The following is an 18959-nucleotide window of genomic DNA, read 5'->3' as shown; positions in this document are numbered from 1 at the left end:
GACAAGCCTGAGTCATTCTTGGGCCTGGTCCGATCCGCTTACACGCCCTCCGTGAGGAGCTTAGAAAACCCTATCGTCGAGTCGGAGTCTGGATGAGAGGCTTAGGCTGAAACTATTGCATGGTAGTGGTCTGTGAGCAAGGTGTGGGGTCCCATGCTGTCAGATTCTCCATTGCTAAGCTTCGAATTTAGACCCCGACGCTCTAGTTTTTGTCTAGCCTGCGTCATTGGAGACCGTGGTTTTGCATCTAGGTTCAACTCCGAGGCATAGTCGGAGTAAAATCTCGCGATGTAGGCTGCTTCAGATGACTCGAGGCGCTGATGGGATAAGTATATATAGAGGATGGGAACCTCATCTGAATTCTTCTCATCAACATCAGCATCAGCATCAATACAATTAAGCAAGCAAACCAAACAATCTCAAGCCAAAAAGATCCAATCCTCATACAAACCAAACAACCAAACAACCAGTTCCTTGAACGTCTACATACCACATTCCACACCAACCAAACCAAACCAAAATACTCAAAAGACTACCTCCAAGATTTCCTTTCCAACAACCAAAATAATTTCACAACAAACCCCTTCAACCCTCACCAAACTCCTCAAAATGCCTTTCTTCAGCTCCAAGTCCACCAAGTCCACCAAGTCCTTCGACGACACCGCATCAACCTACTCCAACGCCTCAGTCTCCACAGTCGCGCAGGAAAAGGAAGAAGCTAAGCAGAAGTGGCTTGCTGAAGCCCAGAAGGTCCAAAGCCAGAAGCCCAAGCCCGCCTACAAAAAGAACAAGGATGCGGCTCTCCACAACGAAGCCATGGCTTTCTACCTTGGCCACCGGTAGACGCGTCTCGTCGCACAAGCCTGCCCCTGCGGACTACTGGTATGAAGCAGGCAGCGGCTTATGGGGGATAAGCCTGGCTGGATTTACTCCGGGAGGCTTGGGCTGGGCTGATCCTCCTACTATTGGTATTACTATGACGGTTATGATGGGTTATTTATGCGGGTTTCTTTGTCTTGGACTTGCTCTTGTCTTTCTGGTTTGGATTGTACTTAGATAATACTGGGATTTGTGGAGTTTTGGTCATTTGAGGTATAAATGCTGTATATAATTGCTTTATTAACCTGACTCGTGGTTTATACTCCGAAACCTTGTTCCATATGGGCTTATTGTAGGCGGCCATTGTCCATTGGGATCTTCTTTTCAATGTCAGCGATCCCCTGATCCCTACAGAGTAGTACCATATTTATTGACTCAAAATCTTAGTTTCCTTATTCCTTCCTTGCCTACGGATTCCCAAGCACGAATATACTCCGAACTACAATCCTCAAATGCATAAAAGTGAATAGCCGACATCCCCGCTGACTCATGAGCACATAATGCTTATGCATGCACAACATAACGATCCATCAGACGCCCACTTACCAAAAAGAGATATCTACTCAGGTCCAGTCCAGACTCAAATCCAACATCGATCCTGGGCCCATATTCATTCCAGTCCTAGGCTATACTCATATAAAGCCAGGCTTGCATAGAACATAACCGTGACAATGGAGTGGGACCCAACGATCTTCTTCCGCGAGGATGTACCGACTATCCCACCATTCGCGCTCGTCGTCACGAACCAGCCGCTGAATGAGAAGGCGCTTGCTGTGTTGAGGAATCATGGTACGCCACAAGCAGGATGAATCTGAAGTAGAGAAAAGCGCACTAGGCTAATCAACTCAACTCAATAGCACGCATAACAGTCTGCGCAGACGGTGGCGCAAACCGGTTCTTCGAGTGGGCGAAGTCGCGCGGGGTGGAGGGGACTGATGTATGTAACTATCATCTATCTCCATTAGTCTGAATCGGCTTCTTCCTGGCTCCAAACACGGGGTCGAGATATCGGACTCTCACTGAAATAACAGGACAAGCTAACAAGTCCTCCAGATCCCGAACACGATAATCGGCGACCTAGACTCAATCCGCCCTGACGTGCGCGCTCACTACGAGAGTTTAGGCGTGGACGTCATCCTAGATGACGACCAGTACTCCACAGATCTGACGAAGAGTCTGCGGTATCTGCGGGACCAGGAGAAGGAGATCCTCTCGGCGACGGAACCAGTTCAACCGCAGGCCCAACCCTTAAGGCCAGAATCAAAACCAGAATCTCAAGCCCCTCGATCAACGACGGCAACGACAACGCCAGCACCAGAAAAGGCAGACAGCGAAACCCTCTCAATCCTCATCCTCGGCGGCCTCGGCGGCCGCGTCGACCAAGCATTCTCCCAAATCCACCACCTGTACCTCATGAACCAGGAACAAGAACGCTCAAAATCGCAAGGGACAATGTACCTCATCTCCGAAGAAAGCATCACATTCATCCTAGCTCCAGGGAAGAACACAATCCATGTCCCTAGGGCGAATCGCCCCTTGCCACCTTCCTCTGCACTCGAATCCCAATCTCAATCCCAATCCTCCTCCCGAGAAACCAAGCAAGAATATCTCCTGGAGGAAAACATTGGCATAATCCCCCTCTCCGGGGCCGAATCCATCACAACCAAGGGCTTTGAATGGGATGTCGAGAACTGGCGGACTGAGATTGGCGGGCAGCTGAGCACGAGTAACCATATCCGGGCTGAGAGGGTGGAGGTTAGTACGGGGGGACCGGTGTTGTTTACGGTTGAGTTGGCGGGGGGGCTGAAGAGGGGGTCTTGATTAGATGATACCTAATTTGGAGGTCTTAGTGATTTGACGGGGTGAAGGGTCATAGAGAGAAAAGGGTGGTGCTATTGGGCTGGGGGTTATATACTATACTACACCAACATATATTTGATACAGGGATCTAGCTTACACAAAAGAGGAGAAGCGAGACGAGATTTATCAGAGAGATTCATTAAATTCCTTCTCCCCTTCCTGGATTTATTGGCTCCTAAGATACAGCAGAAAAAATAGCATAGATAACAAAAACAATAGGCGCCTCTTTCGCGTGATAACCAGTATCCCCAGCTTCCTCTTGATCTTCCAAAGCAGAGTAAATCCCATCTGAAGCAAAGCCAATGGACTTAAACTCGTCACACCCAGACAACCGAGAGACCAAGACAAATAAATCCAACAAGCAAGAGTAAGCAAAAACAAGGATATCAGTAGACCTAGTCAAAACCAACAACTAGGCCCCATCGATAATGAATACAAGATCAAATAACCAAGAAAAACCAAGCAGAAGCACAGAAACAAAGAACACCTACATAACACGTAATCGCCAGAACGTCCACAAGTACTGTCTTTCCCTCTCTTTTCATAAGAAATCACCTTTCCACACCTCGCAACCCCTTTTGCAGTCCATTTGGTATCTAGTCCGTTCACCAAAATATCCAACGACTAAATCATCTCCCCCAACTCACACATTCCAAGAGTAATCGGGTTGATTACTTCCGTAGAATAGCCTCATACAGAGTGCCAACAGTACCAATGGCAGTACCGGTCAATATCCCCGCGTACTGGAAAGGAATCGAAGCGTTGACTGTCTGAATGGAGTAACTGCTGTAGACACTCCAGAAAGTAAATCCGTGAGCATAGACAAGGTACGTGATGATGGCCTTGGAGATGTTGAAGCTAAGCGGGTCAAAATGCGTTTGGGCAATAACACGGCTGTTACGGCGGGTATGGGCGGCGGGACCACCACTCGATTGAGCAACGGACAAGCTAATGTTGAAGAAGTAGGCAACGGTCAAAGGCAGGAACACGCTGGTGAGAAGCCAGAGAGAAACGGGCGCCCAGAATGAGCTGTCGACGAGAACAAAGAGATCAGGGATCTTGACCGGGATGGAAGGAGTGTGAACGGCGTCGATGGCGGGAATGGTAGCGAGATATCGCAGAGGAAGAACTTCTCTGATGAGGCTGAGACCCTCGAGAAGTGTAACAATGACCTCGACAGCCTGAACGCTGCTGAGAGTCGCGCGCAGAGAGTCAGACTGTTCCTGCACGCCGGAGTTGTTCCAGGCCTCGCTGATGCTCTTGCGCCACGCCGTCGTCTGGTGCTCAATCACGTCGGTGACCAGTCTGGGCGACGCGGGCAATTGAACGGCAACATCGGCGATCGCACGAGCAGGGGTCTCAGCAGGCACGTCGGATTCATCGCTGCAACAGCATTAGTATTAACAATCATCCTATGCAGACCGCGCACACATACGTAGGCTCGACCTCCTCGACTTTCGTCCGGCGACGGGTCGATCGCGGGGTGGGCGCTGCGACTTCCTGCTTGACGGGAGTGACGTCGCGTGGGCTTTCCCTGCTAGCTCTGCTGCCCCTCTTCACGGGTGACCCGCGCGATGATTGCGACGCGCGGCGGTAATATTCTTCGAGCTGCGATTCCTTTCCAAAGATTGAGGCGTTCGACTGGAGGTGCTCATCTAGCTTGACGGCGAGGTCAGGCTTGGTGTACTCGTCATAGCTATGACGAGGGATCGCATCAGCAACGCGCGAACAAGACACGACTGCGAGAAGAAGCGCGACTTACTCTTGAAGGTCGGTGAGCTCGGCGAGCTCAGCAAGCTCGCCCTTGCGCAGCTTGTTCAGATAGGGTAGTCCGGTAGACATGACGTTAGGCGCGGACCATGCGATAACGGACACAGAGCAAGGGGGGATAAGCTTAGATGGAGTGCAGAGATGCGGGAAGAAGCGATGGAGGAGGCAAGTAGGAGGAGTAATCTAAGGTAGAGGAACAGGCGGGATCATAGAATGGTAATAACAACAAATAACAAGCTGGGGAGAGGGAGGGAACTCAAGTCACGGCTCGACGTATGATGGCAGTTGGGCGGCAGCCAATCAGGATGATCATCCGTGGGGCTGACTCAGTCACTGCTCCGGGTCTTTGTTTACATTTGCGCCCCCCTCATTTTCCCTTTCTGGACGAGATGAGCAGATCACTGGATATTGAACACCTGCACCCTGGTGAAAGCTTGTTTAACCGTGTCTATTCTATTGTACAATTACCGAACGTAGCTCTAGTCTATATCAATCGTAGCGCCCTCCAAACAAGGTGTATATACACGTGTACAGGGTAGGAGAGGAGGAGGAAAAGAAATATGCCGTCATACCATCAACCAGACAACGAAGAAGAAAAGCCGGACCAGTCGAAAATCCCACAAACGCCCTACCAAGCCAGCCATCCAATGTGCTATATCTACAATCGAAAGATATCTCTCGTGCTCTTGTTGTCATCCGCCGTGGCGACGAGGCGAAAAAGAGATAACGTGCAGCATGTTCAAAGAGGGTTCGTGTCCTCGGCGTTCTCGAAAGCCTCGAACTGCTTCAACAGGTACTGGTACATGACCAGCATCGTCCCGCTCTGGATGCTGGTCCACACGCCTCGCGGACCGACGCCGCGGAACCATCCTGCGAGTCCTTCTGTCCTGTAAATCATCTTCAGTCCGGTGAAGAACGAGGACGTGTCTAGTCGCATAGCTGCAGGTGGTGCTGGGGAAGCCACAGGTGCTGTTGTGGAGATGTTGCGTGTTTGTGCTCGAACCCCTGATTTCGCTTCTCGTTCGATCGAGGCTTTAGGTGAAGGAGCCGGAGCCGGATCTGAGTTCTGCTGAGTCTGGATCCGCGTCTTGACGACGTCCATTGGGCATGTAAGTACTCCGGCCATTCCACCGGCCGTGACGGCCGTAAAGATTTCCAGCCCCAGTCCGATTTCACGAGAGCCCACCCACTCCTTCGCTATCCGCTGTTCTTGCTCATAAAAGGCGAATTGTAGAGCAGAAAATGGTAGATCACGGAAGATAGTGGCCTTGTAGCCATAGAAGAGGGCGGAAAATCCTTCTTGGCGAACGATTGTGCGGCAGGCGTCTCCGGTGGAACGGTAGTTGTACCCAGACTTGAAATAGGGGTTATTGTATCGGCCTTGGAGTTGTAGCCGGGTCTTCAAAACTTCCGAGGGAACATAGACAATAGAGGCGGCTAGATCTGCGAAGAAACCTGCGTAGCGACCTTATCAGCGAACCGCATTACTCTCCGGATCCCGAGGCTCCTTACCGCCAGACAGATACGCAACATTGGGATTGATCCCCGCATCCAACATTTTCCGTTTCGTGAACTCATAGACACCGAAGAACATTAATGTCCCAGGAAAAGAGCCAAATAACGCAGGCGTAACTCCGCCATATAAACCACGCAAAAGTCCCTCTTGCTTGTATATTGTCGCATACGATGAAGTCATCGAAGTGTATCGAGGAGGAATATGAGGATCGCCTTGTTGCCGTGTCTTGACGGTATCTAATGAATGCATAAGCATATCACCGCAGGTACCACCTATGCCTCCAGCAAGCATTGCCTGGAGAAGAACATCATGTCAGCCCATTTGACCATACGCGCAGGACCACAAAACAGAATGTAGCAGGCTTGGGCATCGGAGTAACGAACGTGTAGGTAAGGAGGCCGAGGCTCTTCCTCATCCAGGTCGACCGATCCATTGTGAATATTTGTATCCGTCCCTACTTTTGTCAACCCCGTGGCGATGGCATTGTCGGAACTGGCCGATTGGGCGGTTGATGGAGCAGACTCGGAGGATGTATCTGTCGGCGTAAACAAGTTGAATACGCGCGAGGTCAAGCTCATTGCAGATACACCGCAGCCCAACGAATCGTGGTGCGGGCGAGACCACGGTAAGTTGCGATGCGGCGAGGCCGGGTCAATTGAAGGACGCCTCCCGAAGCGAGGGTAAGGGCGAATGAAGGCGGAGCGAGCGGTAGACGCACGGCAATGAAAAGCGAAATATTAAAGAAACGTAAACATAAGTGGCAGAGTCAGCGAGAGTCGGGGAACAGGAGAAATGACATTGCAGCCTCTGGTTAGTGACAAGAAAAACGATGATGCTGGACCGTGGCTGAGAGGCCCCCAAAATTTTGGTCGGTCTCCCGTTTTCTCCGCCGCCCGAGCCCGAAAGCGCCTCCGGCCTCAGGCACGAGCTCCTTACATCATGGCAACCAAGCTTAGAACCATACCTACTAACTTACCAACCTGAATCTACCTAACTATACTATGTAGGCCTGAACAGCGCTCAAAGAAATGCCTCGATTTTTGGTATTCAATATATTGGAAAATAGAGATGAAAGGAAACAACAAGAAAAGGTAAAACTTTGAAGGAAACGCCATGCCCACTGCATCTGCTGGCTCCAACTCGCAAAACACATTGGGTCATCAAACACTGGCCTTGAAGCCACTGCACATATTTCCATACACCCCATGCCACTCACCTCGTTCATATTGACCGTCTCATCATTACAGTACGATCACCGTAACATACGATGAGATTGATGGTCTATGATTCGTTATGTTCGTCAGTCACGATTCTCGTCACTAAAGTCAAATACACTTGGCGATCGCGACATTGCTAGGGCTTTGGTAGCCTCCAGGGTGATGTGCCCTGATACACCTCGTTGAAGTGTTGCAACATCGGTCTCAAGTGTATCATTTTACCCTCTATTGGGGCTTCTTGGCACCAGCTGTGGAGGTGAAACGGCTCACATCGGTGGCCTGGTAGGCAGCACGGACGCCGTCCTTGAAACTGTTCCATCCCTGGCGCAGCGGCGGAGGAGTGCCCTGGTGAGAAACAGCTGAGTCGACTCTGGCAGTAAAGTGGCGGACGGACTGCTGGACGAAGGAGCTCTGGGAGAAGCGGGCACGGAAGAAAGTCAGGTAGATGAACAGGAGGACGAAGCTGCCCTTGGAGAATGTGAGGATGGCCACAGCCAAGCGGAACAAAAGGGCAATCTCCAACCCGGCAACAAGATCCATGCTGGCGTCATAGTACTGCTTAACAAACCGACCAATAGTCTCTGCCAAAGGCGACTGCTTCGCGCCAGCCCGGGAGCCGCTGGGGGAGGTAGGAGATCCCGCGGGGCCACTAGTGGGCTGGAAGGTGGGAATCAAGTGGGCGCGCGTGTAGGTCGCAACGTGGAAGATGGAGTAAACGCTGAATGGCAGCAGAGCGAGGGGAACCTGGCGAGAGTAGAGCCAGACCAAGGCCATTCCTAGAATTGAAGTCATTAGTTCCGCACTCCCGGCATGCCGATCAGTAGCGATCACTTACCCAAGTACTGAACATTCTCGTCGCCCGAGAGCTTCAACAAAACATTGGGAAGACTGCCTTGGAGACGGCCGCGTGCGATGTGACCCTTGTACACGACGATACCATATGTGACAGCGGCGGAGATGAACGCTAGGCGATAAGCAATTTGCGCCCCATTGGAGTAATAGTTGAACGTGGCGTAGGAGATGAAGTATCGAAAGACCGCGCCTAGCAACGTCACATGCCTAAAGTCGGTCAGTCAGCGCTGTTCTTCCCGAACATTCGAAAGGCGACCAAAGCGGGGGTAGGTTAGGCCACGTCAAGACGAAGAGCGCTCAGGTCATGAGTGTCGACGAGAGTCTCAGGTAGAAACGAATCTCGTAATGGTGGGAGGCAGAGAGAGAGGGAAACCTACCCAATGAACCAAGCAAACCTGCATGGTGCCAGCTGGTCAGTACTGGTGAGTCGCACACTAGGAGCATTGGAGAACCTACTGCAATGTCTGGGCAAGGACCTTGAGCCTTTCAATCAAAGGCAGATTTGCCGGAGGAGGAGGAGCCATTGAAAACGAATTCACTCGAATCGACACTCGAGGGGTTGACGTGGAAGGTACTCGGGTGTCTCAGCGGAGAATGGAGCACGAGGGAGGGGGAGAGGTAGTTGTGTGCCCGATAATGACGAAACCGGGGAAAGGCAGTTGAACGGCGGACAAGTAGTAGTAAAGCGTAAGACGGACGAGGTGAATTGGTTAAAATGACAACAGGACTCGACAGAGGTGGTCAGTTGCAACTGTGATCGTGAGGAGGCTGGGCGGGGAAGAGCTGAAGGCGGCGGCGGCAGTTAGTTTCGGACCCAGGTGGTTTGGTGTGTGCCGGCGGAGCTCTTAAGTTCCTTCCATCTGAGCCTCTTTTGTATAACGGCGGAACCTGTGACGTCGTCGCCCGCGGCAATCATGATGCAACGATCTCTCATCAACCAGTTTCTTGATCTAGCATAGTAGTACCTGGAAAGTATCTATGCTTCTATATTTATTTAGGGTTTATACAATGTGTTTTGGCTCATGGTCGAGACAGAAAATCAATCGTATGGTCTACTTTACGCAAGCAATATACTTTTGAAACTTCAAATTCAAACTAACAACAAAGTTCACGCGAAAGAGGTTCAAGGAAAGCGTCCAGAAAGATGGTCGAGGGTGGGTGATCTCACTAAAATGTGTAGAAGAGGCAAAGGCGCAACGAATATAGAACGGTAGGTGCACTGGACCACTGAATGGCAACAGGAAGCAGGCGGGAACAAGGTATAGCGTAGGCAAAGTACATAACAAGAAGTGAAGTGTGGACATGAGGCAGTAGATTCCCAACCTGAGGCGGTTTGCACGCCGCCACCTCGTGCATCATCTTGCGAGATGTAGGGTAGACCACTCGAGCAGGATCTGGTGCTCATTCTTCGTGATCAAAGCACATCTCCCGGAAAAGCCTCGATTGGCATTGGTTCGGCTGAGAAGGCAAAGACAACGAGGCAATCCTTATATTTTCTCCCCTTGGGTCCCCTCAATTAGATTTGGTCATTACGGAAGCAGATAAGAGAGACGAGTTTGAGGGAGTGTGGAGAACGACGAAAAGCACGAAAAGAAAAGGGCTGGAGGTTGTAGAGAGGGCTCGATCAATCGAAAAGTCGTGGAGAATCAAACGTAGAACCACCAGATAGGCTCCGACGACCATACATACTGCTGTTGGTGGTTCTTGCATGGCCTTCCGGAGAGAAGCATCAGGGCCCCCGACGGAGTTTCTGTTTAACGAAGAGAGAATCCCTTCCTCTTTCCTTTCTCTTCGAGCGGCCTTCCACTCTCGAGACGGGATTTCTTCTCTTCTAATTCTGAACGTTGGCGGTCCAGTTGCTCCTTCATCTCGCGATGTCGAGCATATAATTCGTCTTCGCTTTGTTTCAGCTTGCTCTCCTTTTCGGCCACCTTCTGTTGGAAGACCATCTTCATTTCTGCTTCCATCTTGGCAAGCTTCTGCTCGTGCAGAGCACGCTCCTCTTCTTGCTTCACAGCAGGGTTGACCTCCTTGAACACGCTGGGGTCCTGGGCAACACCCATCTGAGTAAGTTTGTCGGAGCGGTAGTTCTCGTACAGGTGGTTGTTGGTATGCTCCTTGAGCTCTTCCATATGAGTGCGGATGAGCATTTGGCGCAGCTTGACGAAGTCGCAGTGCTCCTCGTTGTCGACCTCAATAACACCCCAGGGGTAGCTACGGCCACGGACCTTGCGACCGTCGGAGGTAGCAACTTCGGCATTGGCACCGACAACGGCAAAGGGAACCTTGGACATGATTTCCTGGTTCTCAGCGATGGTCTCTTCGTCATCAAGTTCATAGCGTGGGCCTTCGAAGATCTGGATGGAGTGGTGCTGAATATCGGCAAGGATCTATGCAATTTGTCAGCACTGAAAATGCATCATTCGTACCTCAGAGGGTTGGTTCATACCCTCTTCTTGAACATGGAGATTTCATCGTCCGTCAAGGTATCAGCCTTGGCGATCACAGGGATCAGGTTGACCTTGGTGTGCAGTCGGCGCATGACCTCGATATCAAGAGGCTTCAGGGAGTGACCGGTAGGCTGGATGAAGTAGACACAGGCGTGGATGCGGTTGTCAATGATGTTCGTGCGGTTGACCTTGTTCTCGGCCTCGAGGTAGGCATCGTATCGCTGCTCAATGTTCTCCACAATGGGGCGCCACGAGTCGTCGTTGTTGACAAAGTCACCGAATCCTGGGGTATCGACAACGGTCAAGCGGAGACGAACGCCGTTCTCTTCAATATCAGCGCTGATCGACTGGATAGAGACGGTCTTGGGGATGATGTCGTGGCTGGGACCGGTAGGCTCCTTCGGGGGATAAAGGGAGGTGTTGAACAGGGTGTTGACGAGTGTAGACTTTCCCAAGCCAGATTCACCTGGGTAGCTATTAGTTCCAATGTCCGCTTACCATTCGGTGTACAACTCACCGACAACCATCACGTTGAAGTTGAATCCCTTGCGAACACTCTTGCGGTGCCACTGGTTGGGCAGGTTGGCGAAGCCAACGTAGCCAGTCAGCTTCCGGCGGACCACGTTCTTCATGTCTGTAGCAGCTTGGGCCGCGGCCTTGGGGTCCTTCGATGTCACGGTTTGGGCGGCTCCGGAGCCCATTGGGTTGCTGCGCTCAACGAAAGGAGAGCCGGGCTTGCTGCTGGGCGGGGAGGCAGTGGCAGGTGTGCCATTGCTGGGAGGTGGTGAAGCTAAGCGGGAGAATATGGAGTCAGCAATTGTAGAAGCCTGGGTCTCATGTTCGAATGACAATCGTCCATTGCGTGATGAGTACGAGACACTCTTGGGCCGCGCAGAGTCCACTCTTAAGCCCCCAAAGCTCAAAGCTTCTAGCTGGGATATTCCATGCGCACTCTGCCGTCTGGACGGGGGCATGGTTTTGGAACGACACGCGAGGGGTGATCGGAGTGAGAGAGGCGGATTGGGGACTCAGGAACAGGGCAGAGGAGCGTAGATTGATAACAAGAAAAGCCGCAGGCGCTGAGCTTACCCATTGTGAAAAAAAGGACGTGATAGGAAGCGAGCGTGGAGAGGTGAGGTAGCGAGCGCGGAGGACAGAAAGTTCCCCTGAACAGGTTGCACCTAGTGAGTTAGCAAACCGAGTCCTTGCAGCGAGGATCTAGGGGAGGGGTGCAAAGCGATTAAGCCCAACATATCGGATGGAACCACATCTGCTTCCACCGGCATTTTGTGGGACGTAGGCGTAGGGGAGGTGGCAGCAAAAGAAGCCATCTTACCTTTTAATGTCGCTGGTCAGGAAAAGGAGTTCCGATTAAATGGACTGAAATCCACGCGGGAAAAAAGGTCCGCCTAAGTGGAAGTCAGGTTGAAGAAGAAAACGGATTCTTCTGGATAGAAATTAAGAGAGAGAAAAAAAGGACGCTGAAAGAGAGAAGAGAAGGTTGAAGAGCAGGGGGGAAGGGTCGAAGGACTAGACCTGCGGAGAGTTGATGGGGTGGATGAAGCAGTTGGACGGAGAGCCAGCTAAGCCAAAGAAAGGGGCTCTCGTTTGATCAGAGCTAATTCTTAGGTAGTTCCTGAGAATCTACCGTCCCGTCTAGATACAGACGACAGGTCTCTTAGATGACACCTGACGATTTGTTATTTTACTTGATTCACCTTTTGACTTTCACAGGTGAGGAATTGAGTGATTGAGTTCTACTCCTGATCACCTTCCTGTCCGACCCCGAACAGGCCGAACAGGCTGGAGCAGTGTACCTGGGGACCCAAAGATTGGGATGGACGAGAACCAAACTGCCAACACCACCCAACCATACCAATTTCCCTTCAAAGCATTCCTTCATCCAATTGACGGGCTCTCATGCAGTATGTCCTACTCAATCCAAGATCCATGATGTTTGTCAACCGCCTCCGAATCCGAATACCCCTGGATCCCGTGGCACAAGACATTGCACCTGAGATGGCTACCATTCGGACGGTTTCATGCAATAGTGGCAGCTTGTCCCAGGCTCTTAAAGTCCTCTCCCTAGCCCTCATGATGATCGCTAAGAATTTCTGGCGTATCTTGGTATTGCAGCTGTCATTCATCAGGGGTTAAATTACAGCCTTAGCCCTCAATAGCCAATAATTTACGCCACTACAGCCGGCCGTATTGTCACACCGCGGATCATCAATACCTACAGTTGATCGCACTTGATTCCTTTCACTCAACTCGGAGAGAAAGATTGAGCTGTAGGTCTTTAGGTATCAGGGAGAAGTATAGCCTGAATCGCAACTCCGATTATTTCGGTGCATGCCGCGGGAATATCAAGCCACACAGGCACATCTATGGACCCGTTCTAGACAATTCAGGGCCGAGAACAGCACACCAGCATGGTTTGCCAGTTCCTACGAACAGCTCGTCAGCATCCAAATATCTACCATGAGATAGCAAAACGGAAGGCAGCTCGTGGTCACAGAGGCGCATGTACCCTGTAGCTACCCCTGTTCGCGCAAGCAGGCACTCATCCGCCTTTGTTCCGAGTAGCAAGCCGAGCCCATGCAGAGCCATCAACCCGGCGATAGACGTTAACGTTCAACGCTGATCCCTGCTGTGATACATACTCGAGCCACAAGGTCATGGATTATGCTCGGGTTGAAAGCCCACTCAGTCCAGTGTTGAATCCAGTGTACACCGCAATTAACCCCGCCAAATCTATATTTATGGTATAGAAACTCACCATACGTTGGAGGAGGGATTAAGACAATGTCTCAGGCCATCGCTCTGTTGCTAAATCTGGTGTGGTCATTTCTACAGCACATGCTAACTGAAGACTAGTTAAAGATTGACCCCGCTTTGCTTTAGGAGCGAAAACATCATTCACCTATAATGAGCAGCTGACAGCATTCTACTGGGCAGTATTACTAGTAGTGCGTCGGTCATGTATATAAGACGAACCCATGGTGGCCTGCATGCAAATATCACGACAGGACCACCACAGCGACAAAGGCTCTCATCGAGCCTACCAAGTCTTCAATCGATCCGGCATGCTCATATATGGGAAGCAGAATCCTATCGTCGTGGATACCAACCAACATACATCACTCATGGCACCATAATGCGGAGACCCGGCCTAGATTTATATATCCGCGAAGCTAATGGAGTCGGGTACATGCTTTTATCCACAATGGATGCTACCCATATTAGCTGTATCAGAGGTGTTACGTCAGTTAGACTGTAAACAAGAGCAGGTGATAATTAAAGGGCTGCAAATCCTTAAGACTAGGGAAAAGCAAAGAAAACCGGACAAGCGTCAAGACTCTTGAGATCCAGATAAACCGCCATCCTCCTTAAGAAACCCCACATTTCTCTATACTATTATTTGATGTTATTTCAGAATACCTAAGTGATGCGTACAATAAGGAGGTGCTTGTACGAATAAACAAAGTCAATATCAATATGACACGTCCGATATACACTCACATTCGCCCGGTGATATGGCGTGGTTCGCGTTGTGATAAATCTGAAGACATGTACTGGAGAGCATATATGGATCCTTCAGAGTACTCCGTAGATCCAACCAGTCTTTCTTTGTTGTCAGTACCCGACAGAGGAAAAGCTCGGTCAGAGAGGGCTCTGAGATAGTCAAATCCATGATTACAAGTATACCTAGACCCTCAAGCTACCCCAGCATCCACAGCGACGTAGCCCGGGATAGTGAGCGATAAGAGTACCAGGTATCAAAACGCCCCCTTTTATTCATTCATTCACCTGTAAGTAAAAGGACCCAGGAAAGCTAAAATACAGCCCAGCTCCCACTTCCACCCCCCTCGATTTAGTAAACTATTATTCTATTTCCCCCCCTTGACCTTCTTCTTCGGCCTCTCCTGCTCCGCCTCATCCATGTCCGCATCGCCATCCTCATCACCACCACCATCCGACGCATCGTCCATTTCGGCATCACTGCCGCTGCTCTCGTGCGCGGAGTCGAATTCCTCGGCAACGTCGGACTCGGAGTCGGCCTGGAAGTCCTCATCGGGAGAGTCGGAGTCTTCGTCTGCGGAGCCGCGGTCGGGGCGGCCGGCGTCTTCGTCTGAGGAGATCATGTCGTCGTTGTCAAGGGCGGCAGCTATAAGGGCGGATGTCTGGATGAAATGTTAATTTGATGTTGGGTGGGGAAAGAAAAGAGAAGAAACACGTACGTCGTCTGACATCTCGTTCTTCAGACGAATGTTCTTGGCTTTGAAGAAGACTTCGAGGGGTTGTTGTTCCTCGCTTGTGATTATTAGTATGTCTTTTTGAAATGACTGGTGAAGCGCCGCTTACCGGTTGATGTTGCTGAACTGGTGCTCGCCTAGGCCAGCCTTCAGGGAAACAGTAATATCGAATGTCCTGCTAGCCGAGACCGCACCGCCAACACGGGACATCGTGACAACAGCAACATTCTCAAGCTGAATATAAGTAGCGGGTTTAGGGACGAAGATCAAGCTCTTATCCAGGAAGTATAGGAGACCTTCGTTGGCCTTGATTGAGCACTTGACTCCGCTGTGACCGTGGTGGCTGGGACCTGTAAGCTTCTTGGATTGGAGAGGGTTGCTGGATGGGACCGACCTGACGAAGTCTTTCGAGGGCATGATGACTTTCTTGTTTGAAAGTCCGCGGAAAACTTTTGTGACGACTTGGTGGATGGGCTCTTCGTAACGGGGCTCTAGTTTGTCTTTGTAACGGGATTCGAGGAGTTCCCTGTATTTTGTTAGAACGAGTTGGGAGTGAGAAGCGTTTAACAAACTCTGTCATATTCAGCTCCAGGCTGATCTCTTCATCCAGCTTCAATTGCATCACCAGGAAAGGATAGCGGGTCTGGCCTTGACGGAGGGGAGGCTCGAGACCAAGGACAATAAGTGTGTGTGTGTCGTCGTTCTTCGGAAGGAGAAAGAACTTCTTAATGGATGAATATTGGATCTTGTAGTCGTATGTCTTTCCGCGCAACCGGAAGGAAGCCTCGTACATATCGATGTCGAACCGACCTCTGAAACCACAGTTAGTCCCAATCTCGAGCAAACAGGGTTGCACGGTCCGTACCTCGGCGTAAGATGGAGAACATCCAAAAACGTAGCAAAGGTATCTCCAGCCACATCCCCAATCTCCGCCTTTTCCATCAGCGTTTCGTAGAACAAGTTGGCGGCGTTTTGCTCCTCGCCTTCCTCTTCAACCTCCTCCCCGTTTTCTTCATCCGCATTCTCCTCCTTGATTCCCTTCTCTGTCTTGACCGCCGTTCCAGGAATATAGAAGCGCATCTCAACCAGCTCATCCGGACCAGCCGCGGCCTTTCGCCCACGGTTACTCGTGCTTCCGGCCGGCTTTGAATCGTTCGCATCAACGGAGAGAGACAACTCAACAGCGACCTCATTCTTTCCAGCAAGGTTCGTGTTCGAGATTTCAGAGTAAGGAACTTCGAAGGCGGGTCGGTTCTGGACATTGAAGGCAAGCTCGGCTTTGGTGAATTCCGCCTTGCCCCAGTTCCATCCTCGGAGGGCGTGCTCTCGGGTTTCGACATTAATACCGTACCAGATCTTGAAGGCTTTGCTCAATCGCTCGAGGTCCTATTTTGCAGATCAATTGTCAGATTACACTCAACACGAAGGGGAAGCGGGAAAAACGCTAACCTCCTGATCGAATCCATCGAGTTGAATAACTCCGGAAGAGCGCGACAGAATCTTCAGCTCAAATCCCTTTGCGGCTTTGCTCCATTGAGCTGCTCCGATGTTGCTGCTGTCGAGTGTGAAAGTGTCGCCGCCACCAGCAGGCCGCCAGCCCAGACCTCCCTCAGCAAGCTTGCACTTTCCGGGCTGCTTTGAAAGGTCAAGGTAAATGTTGTCGAAGCTCTCCCTGCCACAATGTCAGTATTCGAGGTGGGTAAAGAAATTCGGCAGAAAGGCGCACATGTTGGAGGAGCTTTGAGAGGATAAACTCGAAGGTCGGTGCGAAGATAGGATTGACAAAAGATTTAGTACAGCAGAGCGACAAGAGAGTACCGTTCGAGAAGTCGTCGGCGAGTGGTGTTGTATGTGGTAGAGGTGGTTGAATTTCTCTTGTTGAGCTCAAACCTTGAAGATATGCCCTTTGTCGCGTTGCGCGGTCGCCCGCCCGCGTTGGCCACTTCAAACAGAAAGAGACTAGTGTTTATGCCTCAGGCACCTAACATCATCCCCTGCACCATGCATCGTTCGGTAGTGTGAGGTTTACTTTTCTTACAAGTTGCAATATAAGGTTCCCCAACCTCTCAACATCAAGCGCAAATCTCAAGGAGCTAGACTGCTCAGATACCCGGCTGCAATAGATGTGCTCGAATCAAAAAAGCCCTTAATCTTGCATTAACTCACTACAATATCTACTGAGACTTGATAGGAACTCAAAATGACTCTATTGACATTGATGGAAAGTGAAAATATATACAAGCTTTGTTGGCTAGATCCCAATAATTGAACCAACACATGGATAATGACTTCAACTTAGTTAACCTGATCAGCAAAAGACATGCTAGGCTTCGCCTGGTTCCAGACAATATACTTGCTGATATAGAACGGAACACCGGCATTACCACGGCCGTCAACAACATTCATCCAAGTTCCGCACATACCCGTTGTTCCATCTCCGTTTTTGAGGTTCTGGCCGGGGATCGTCACGGTTTCAGGACCAGAAGTGACATTGGAGAAGACAAAGTCAAGATCAGGCAGCTCAATTCCGCAAGGGTATTGCCATGATCCAGAAGAGTTATCGGCACCCTCAACAAGGTCCCAGTAGGCAGCAGCTATGTCCTCTGAGACAGACAGAGAGGAAGTGCCAGTATCGAAATCCATATCAAGAGCGTCGACGTCGAAGAGATCGCCTCCGGACCCAAACTTGACACCGAGGCTCATCCACTGGCCCTCGTTGCCGGAGCTGGTATTCGCGGCAGGAACATCGGTAAAGGTGCCAGTGTATGCCTCTGAGTCAGAGTACCCGAAGTTGATGAAGCCGGTGTCGTTGAGTTTGAATGCTGTTCCGAAGATTGGCTCAGGGACGTATGGCTCGAGGCACTCCATGAAGGTGCATTGGGGGTCTGGTCGGATCGAGTTCAATTTTCCAAAACCCAAGCCGACTGGGCCGGCTGTATCGCGGGTGCCGTCGCTGCCCTCGCCGTATCGCAAGTCGTCGCAGACTCCGACGGGAAAGTCTGGTACAATGGCGCCTCCGATGTTTACGGTGTCCCTGTAGACGGGACCGGATGCCCCAGATCCGTCGGCGTAGGCAAGGCCGAATGTGTATCCTTCTACCTCTTGTGATGCATTGCTCTTGTTGGGGTTGTATACTGATCCTCGGGTCACGGTGACTTGCTGGTCCTCGGGCATCAAAGTGCTTGCTGTCCAGCTAGTAGTCTTAAGTTAGCAGCTTCTCCTGGTCTTGGTATATAGTAAACCTACAGGTCCGAGGAGCCAGTGTCGATGTTAAGGAAGACTTGTTGGCCGCCGACCAGGACAGGCAGGATCCAACCACCACCGTTCCAGATGTGATAGACAGCACCGGTGTCCCGGGACACTATGTTATTGCTGGGAATGTAGCGGTGCGCTGGAGCTCGAATGCCGCGCTTCACCCTGGTGTCACGGCCTACTGTTGGCCTTGCAACAGCATCAGTAGCCAACAGCAGCGAAGCAAGTGCTGAAAGGAGAACGACCATGATTGGAGAGTGTCGATAGAAGCCTTTATAGAGACAGTAACAGGAAGGGACTTAGTGGTATGTTAGAAAAGAGATTCCAGCAGACCAGCGTCGATCAGGCCTCCTTATATAGTCGAGCACTATATGGCCCGACTGAAGGTCCCCATCGGCCATTACGGAGTACTATGGTAGCGATGACGGCGCAAGCCGCATGAAGGCTGAAGATCATCATGGCAGTGATATTAGTAGATCCACAAGCTGAGCCAGCAAAACATCTGATTAGACCTTGAAAGTTGAAATGGCACTACTAAATGATTACTATTCGGCCCCCAAGAGAAGCTTCGCTCCGCCCCATCCATTCTACGGAAAATCCGGATCTTTGACTCTGCTGGAAGTTGGACTCAAGGAGGCTCCAGAAAACCACTGGCGTTGGTTGTAAAACTAGACCACTTTAGCTGTACTATGTACTCCATTTATAGGACCTGAGCGTGGCGCCCGGCCTGGAAGGCTTAGCCAAAGCGTGGTCTGTTGAGAGTTGAGAGGAGCGCCTGATCGGATTTTTCGCAAGTAATCCAAGAGAAGGTTGTCTACGAGATAAATAAAGAAGAACCTGAAGGACAGATGTTGATACTGGCAATGCAGGTGCAATTTGAGGTGCGCTTGCTCGCGAAATTAGCGGT

General features: G+C 50.9%; 8 protein-coding genes across 8 annotated transcripts; 2 read left to right on the top strand and 6 right to left on the bottom strand.

Annotated features, from left to right (window-relative positions):
* The first annotated feature begins 110 nt into the window (after positions 1-110).
* Positions 111-920, top strand: BJY04DRAFT_140764 (uncharacterized protein). The gene has a single exon (XM_073708678.1). It carries the CDS (start codon positions 343-345, stop codon positions 841-843), a length of 501 nt encoding a protein of 166 aa, XP_073566398.1. The 5' UTR covers positions 111-342; the 3' UTR covers positions 844-920.
* A 539-nt stretch (positions 921-1459) lies between these two features.
* On the top strand, positions 1460-2700 carry BJY04DRAFT_231492 (thiamine diphosphokinase; the record flags this gene model as incomplete). Its single annotated transcript, XM_073719546.1, has 3 exons — positions 1460-1668; positions 1737-1816; positions 1933-2700. Exons 1-3 carry the CDS (start codon positions 1551-1553, stop codon positions 2698-2700), a joined length of 966 nt encoding a protein of 321 aa, XP_073566397.1. The 5' UTR covers positions 1460-1550.
* Positions 2701-3220: 520 nt separating this feature from the next.
* BJY04DRAFT_140754 (uncharacterized protein) lies at positions 3221-4739 on the bottom strand. Its single transcript, XM_073708677.1, has 3 exons — positions 4502-4739; positions 4175-4435; positions 3221-4122 (listed from the first exon to the last, which is right to left on the bottom strand). Exons 1-3 carry the CDS (start codon positions 4579-4581, stop codon positions 3411-3413), a joined length of 1053 nt encoding a protein of 350 aa, XP_073566396.1. The 5' UTR covers positions 4582-4739; the 3' UTR covers positions 3221-3410.
* Positions 4740-4883: 144 nt separating this feature from the next.
* Positions 4884-6861, bottom strand: BJY04DRAFT_199690 (putative mitochondrial carrier protein). The gene is made up of 3 exons (XM_073712815.1): positions 6409-6861; positions 6022-6319; positions 4884-5964 (listed from the first exon to the last, which is right to left on the bottom strand). The coding sequence occupies exons 1-3, from the start codon at positions 6601-6603 to the stop codon at positions 5249-5251; spliced, it is 1209 nt and encodes a 402-aa protein (XP_073566395.1). The 5' UTR covers positions 6604-6861; the 3' UTR covers positions 4884-5248.
* A 91-nt stretch (positions 6862-6952) lies between these two features.
* On the bottom strand, positions 6953-9010 carry BJY04DRAFT_199687 (uncharacterized protein). The gene is made up of 4 exons (XM_073712814.1): positions 8551-9010; positions 8472-8489; positions 8078-8301; positions 6953-8018 (listed from the first exon to the last, which is right to left on the bottom strand). Exons 1-4 carry the CDS (start codon positions 8616-8618, stop codon positions 7468-7470), a joined length of 861 nt encoding a protein of 286 aa, XP_073566394.1. The 5' UTR covers positions 8619-9010; the 3' UTR covers positions 6953-7467.
* A 155-nt stretch (positions 9011-9165) lies between these two features.
* Positions 9166-12092, bottom strand: aspB (septin AspB). Its single transcript, XM_073712813.1, has 5 exons — positions 11881-12092; positions 11634-11710; positions 11062-11334; positions 10544-11010; positions 9166-10484 (listed from the first exon to the last, which is right to left on the bottom strand). The coding sequence occupies exons 2-5, from the start codon at positions 11635-11637 to the stop codon at positions 9849-9851; spliced, it is 1380 nt and encodes a 459-aa protein (XP_073566393.1). The 5' UTR covers positions 11638-11710; positions 11881-12092; the 3' UTR covers positions 9166-9848.
* A 2263-nt stretch (positions 12093-14355) lies between these two features.
* Positions 14356-16684, bottom strand: BJY04DRAFT_199681 (FACT complex subunit POB3). The gene is made up of 8 exons (XM_073712812.1): positions 16527-16684; positions 16250-16472; positions 15666-16186; positions 15373-15612; positions 15195-15326; positions 14910-15143; positions 14786-14858; positions 14356-14728 (listed from the first exon to the last, which is right to left on the bottom strand). Coding segments are annotated over exons 1-8 (1719 nt in total). The 5' UTR covers positions 16529-16684; the 3' UTR covers positions 14356-14434.
* A 312-nt stretch (positions 16685-16996) lies between these two features.
* On the bottom strand, positions 16997-18346 carry BJY04DRAFT_199679 (aspartic peptidase domain-containing protein). Its single transcript, XM_073712811.1, has 2 exons — positions 18047-18346; positions 16997-17993 (listed from the first exon to the last, which is right to left on the bottom strand). The coding sequence occupies exons 1-2, from the start codon at positions 18298-18300 to the stop codon at positions 17096-17098; spliced, it is 1152 nt and encodes a 383-aa protein (XP_073566391.1). The 5' UTR covers positions 18301-18346; the 3' UTR covers positions 16997-17095.
* Between the last annotated feature and the right edge of the window lie 613 nt (positions 18347-18959).

Source organism: Aspergillus karnatakaensis (assembly GCF_047715665.1).
Source record: "Aspergillus karnatakaensis strain CBS 102800 unplaced genomic scaffold BJY04scaffold_65, whole genome shotgun sequence".
Taxonomy (NCBI): domain Eukaryota; kingdom Fungi; phylum Ascomycota; class Eurotiomycetes; order Eurotiales; family Aspergillaceae; genus Aspergillus; species Aspergillus karnatakaensis.
Note: the sequence above shows the minus strand (reverse complement) of the source record. Positions and strands in the feature narration are given on the sequence as shown.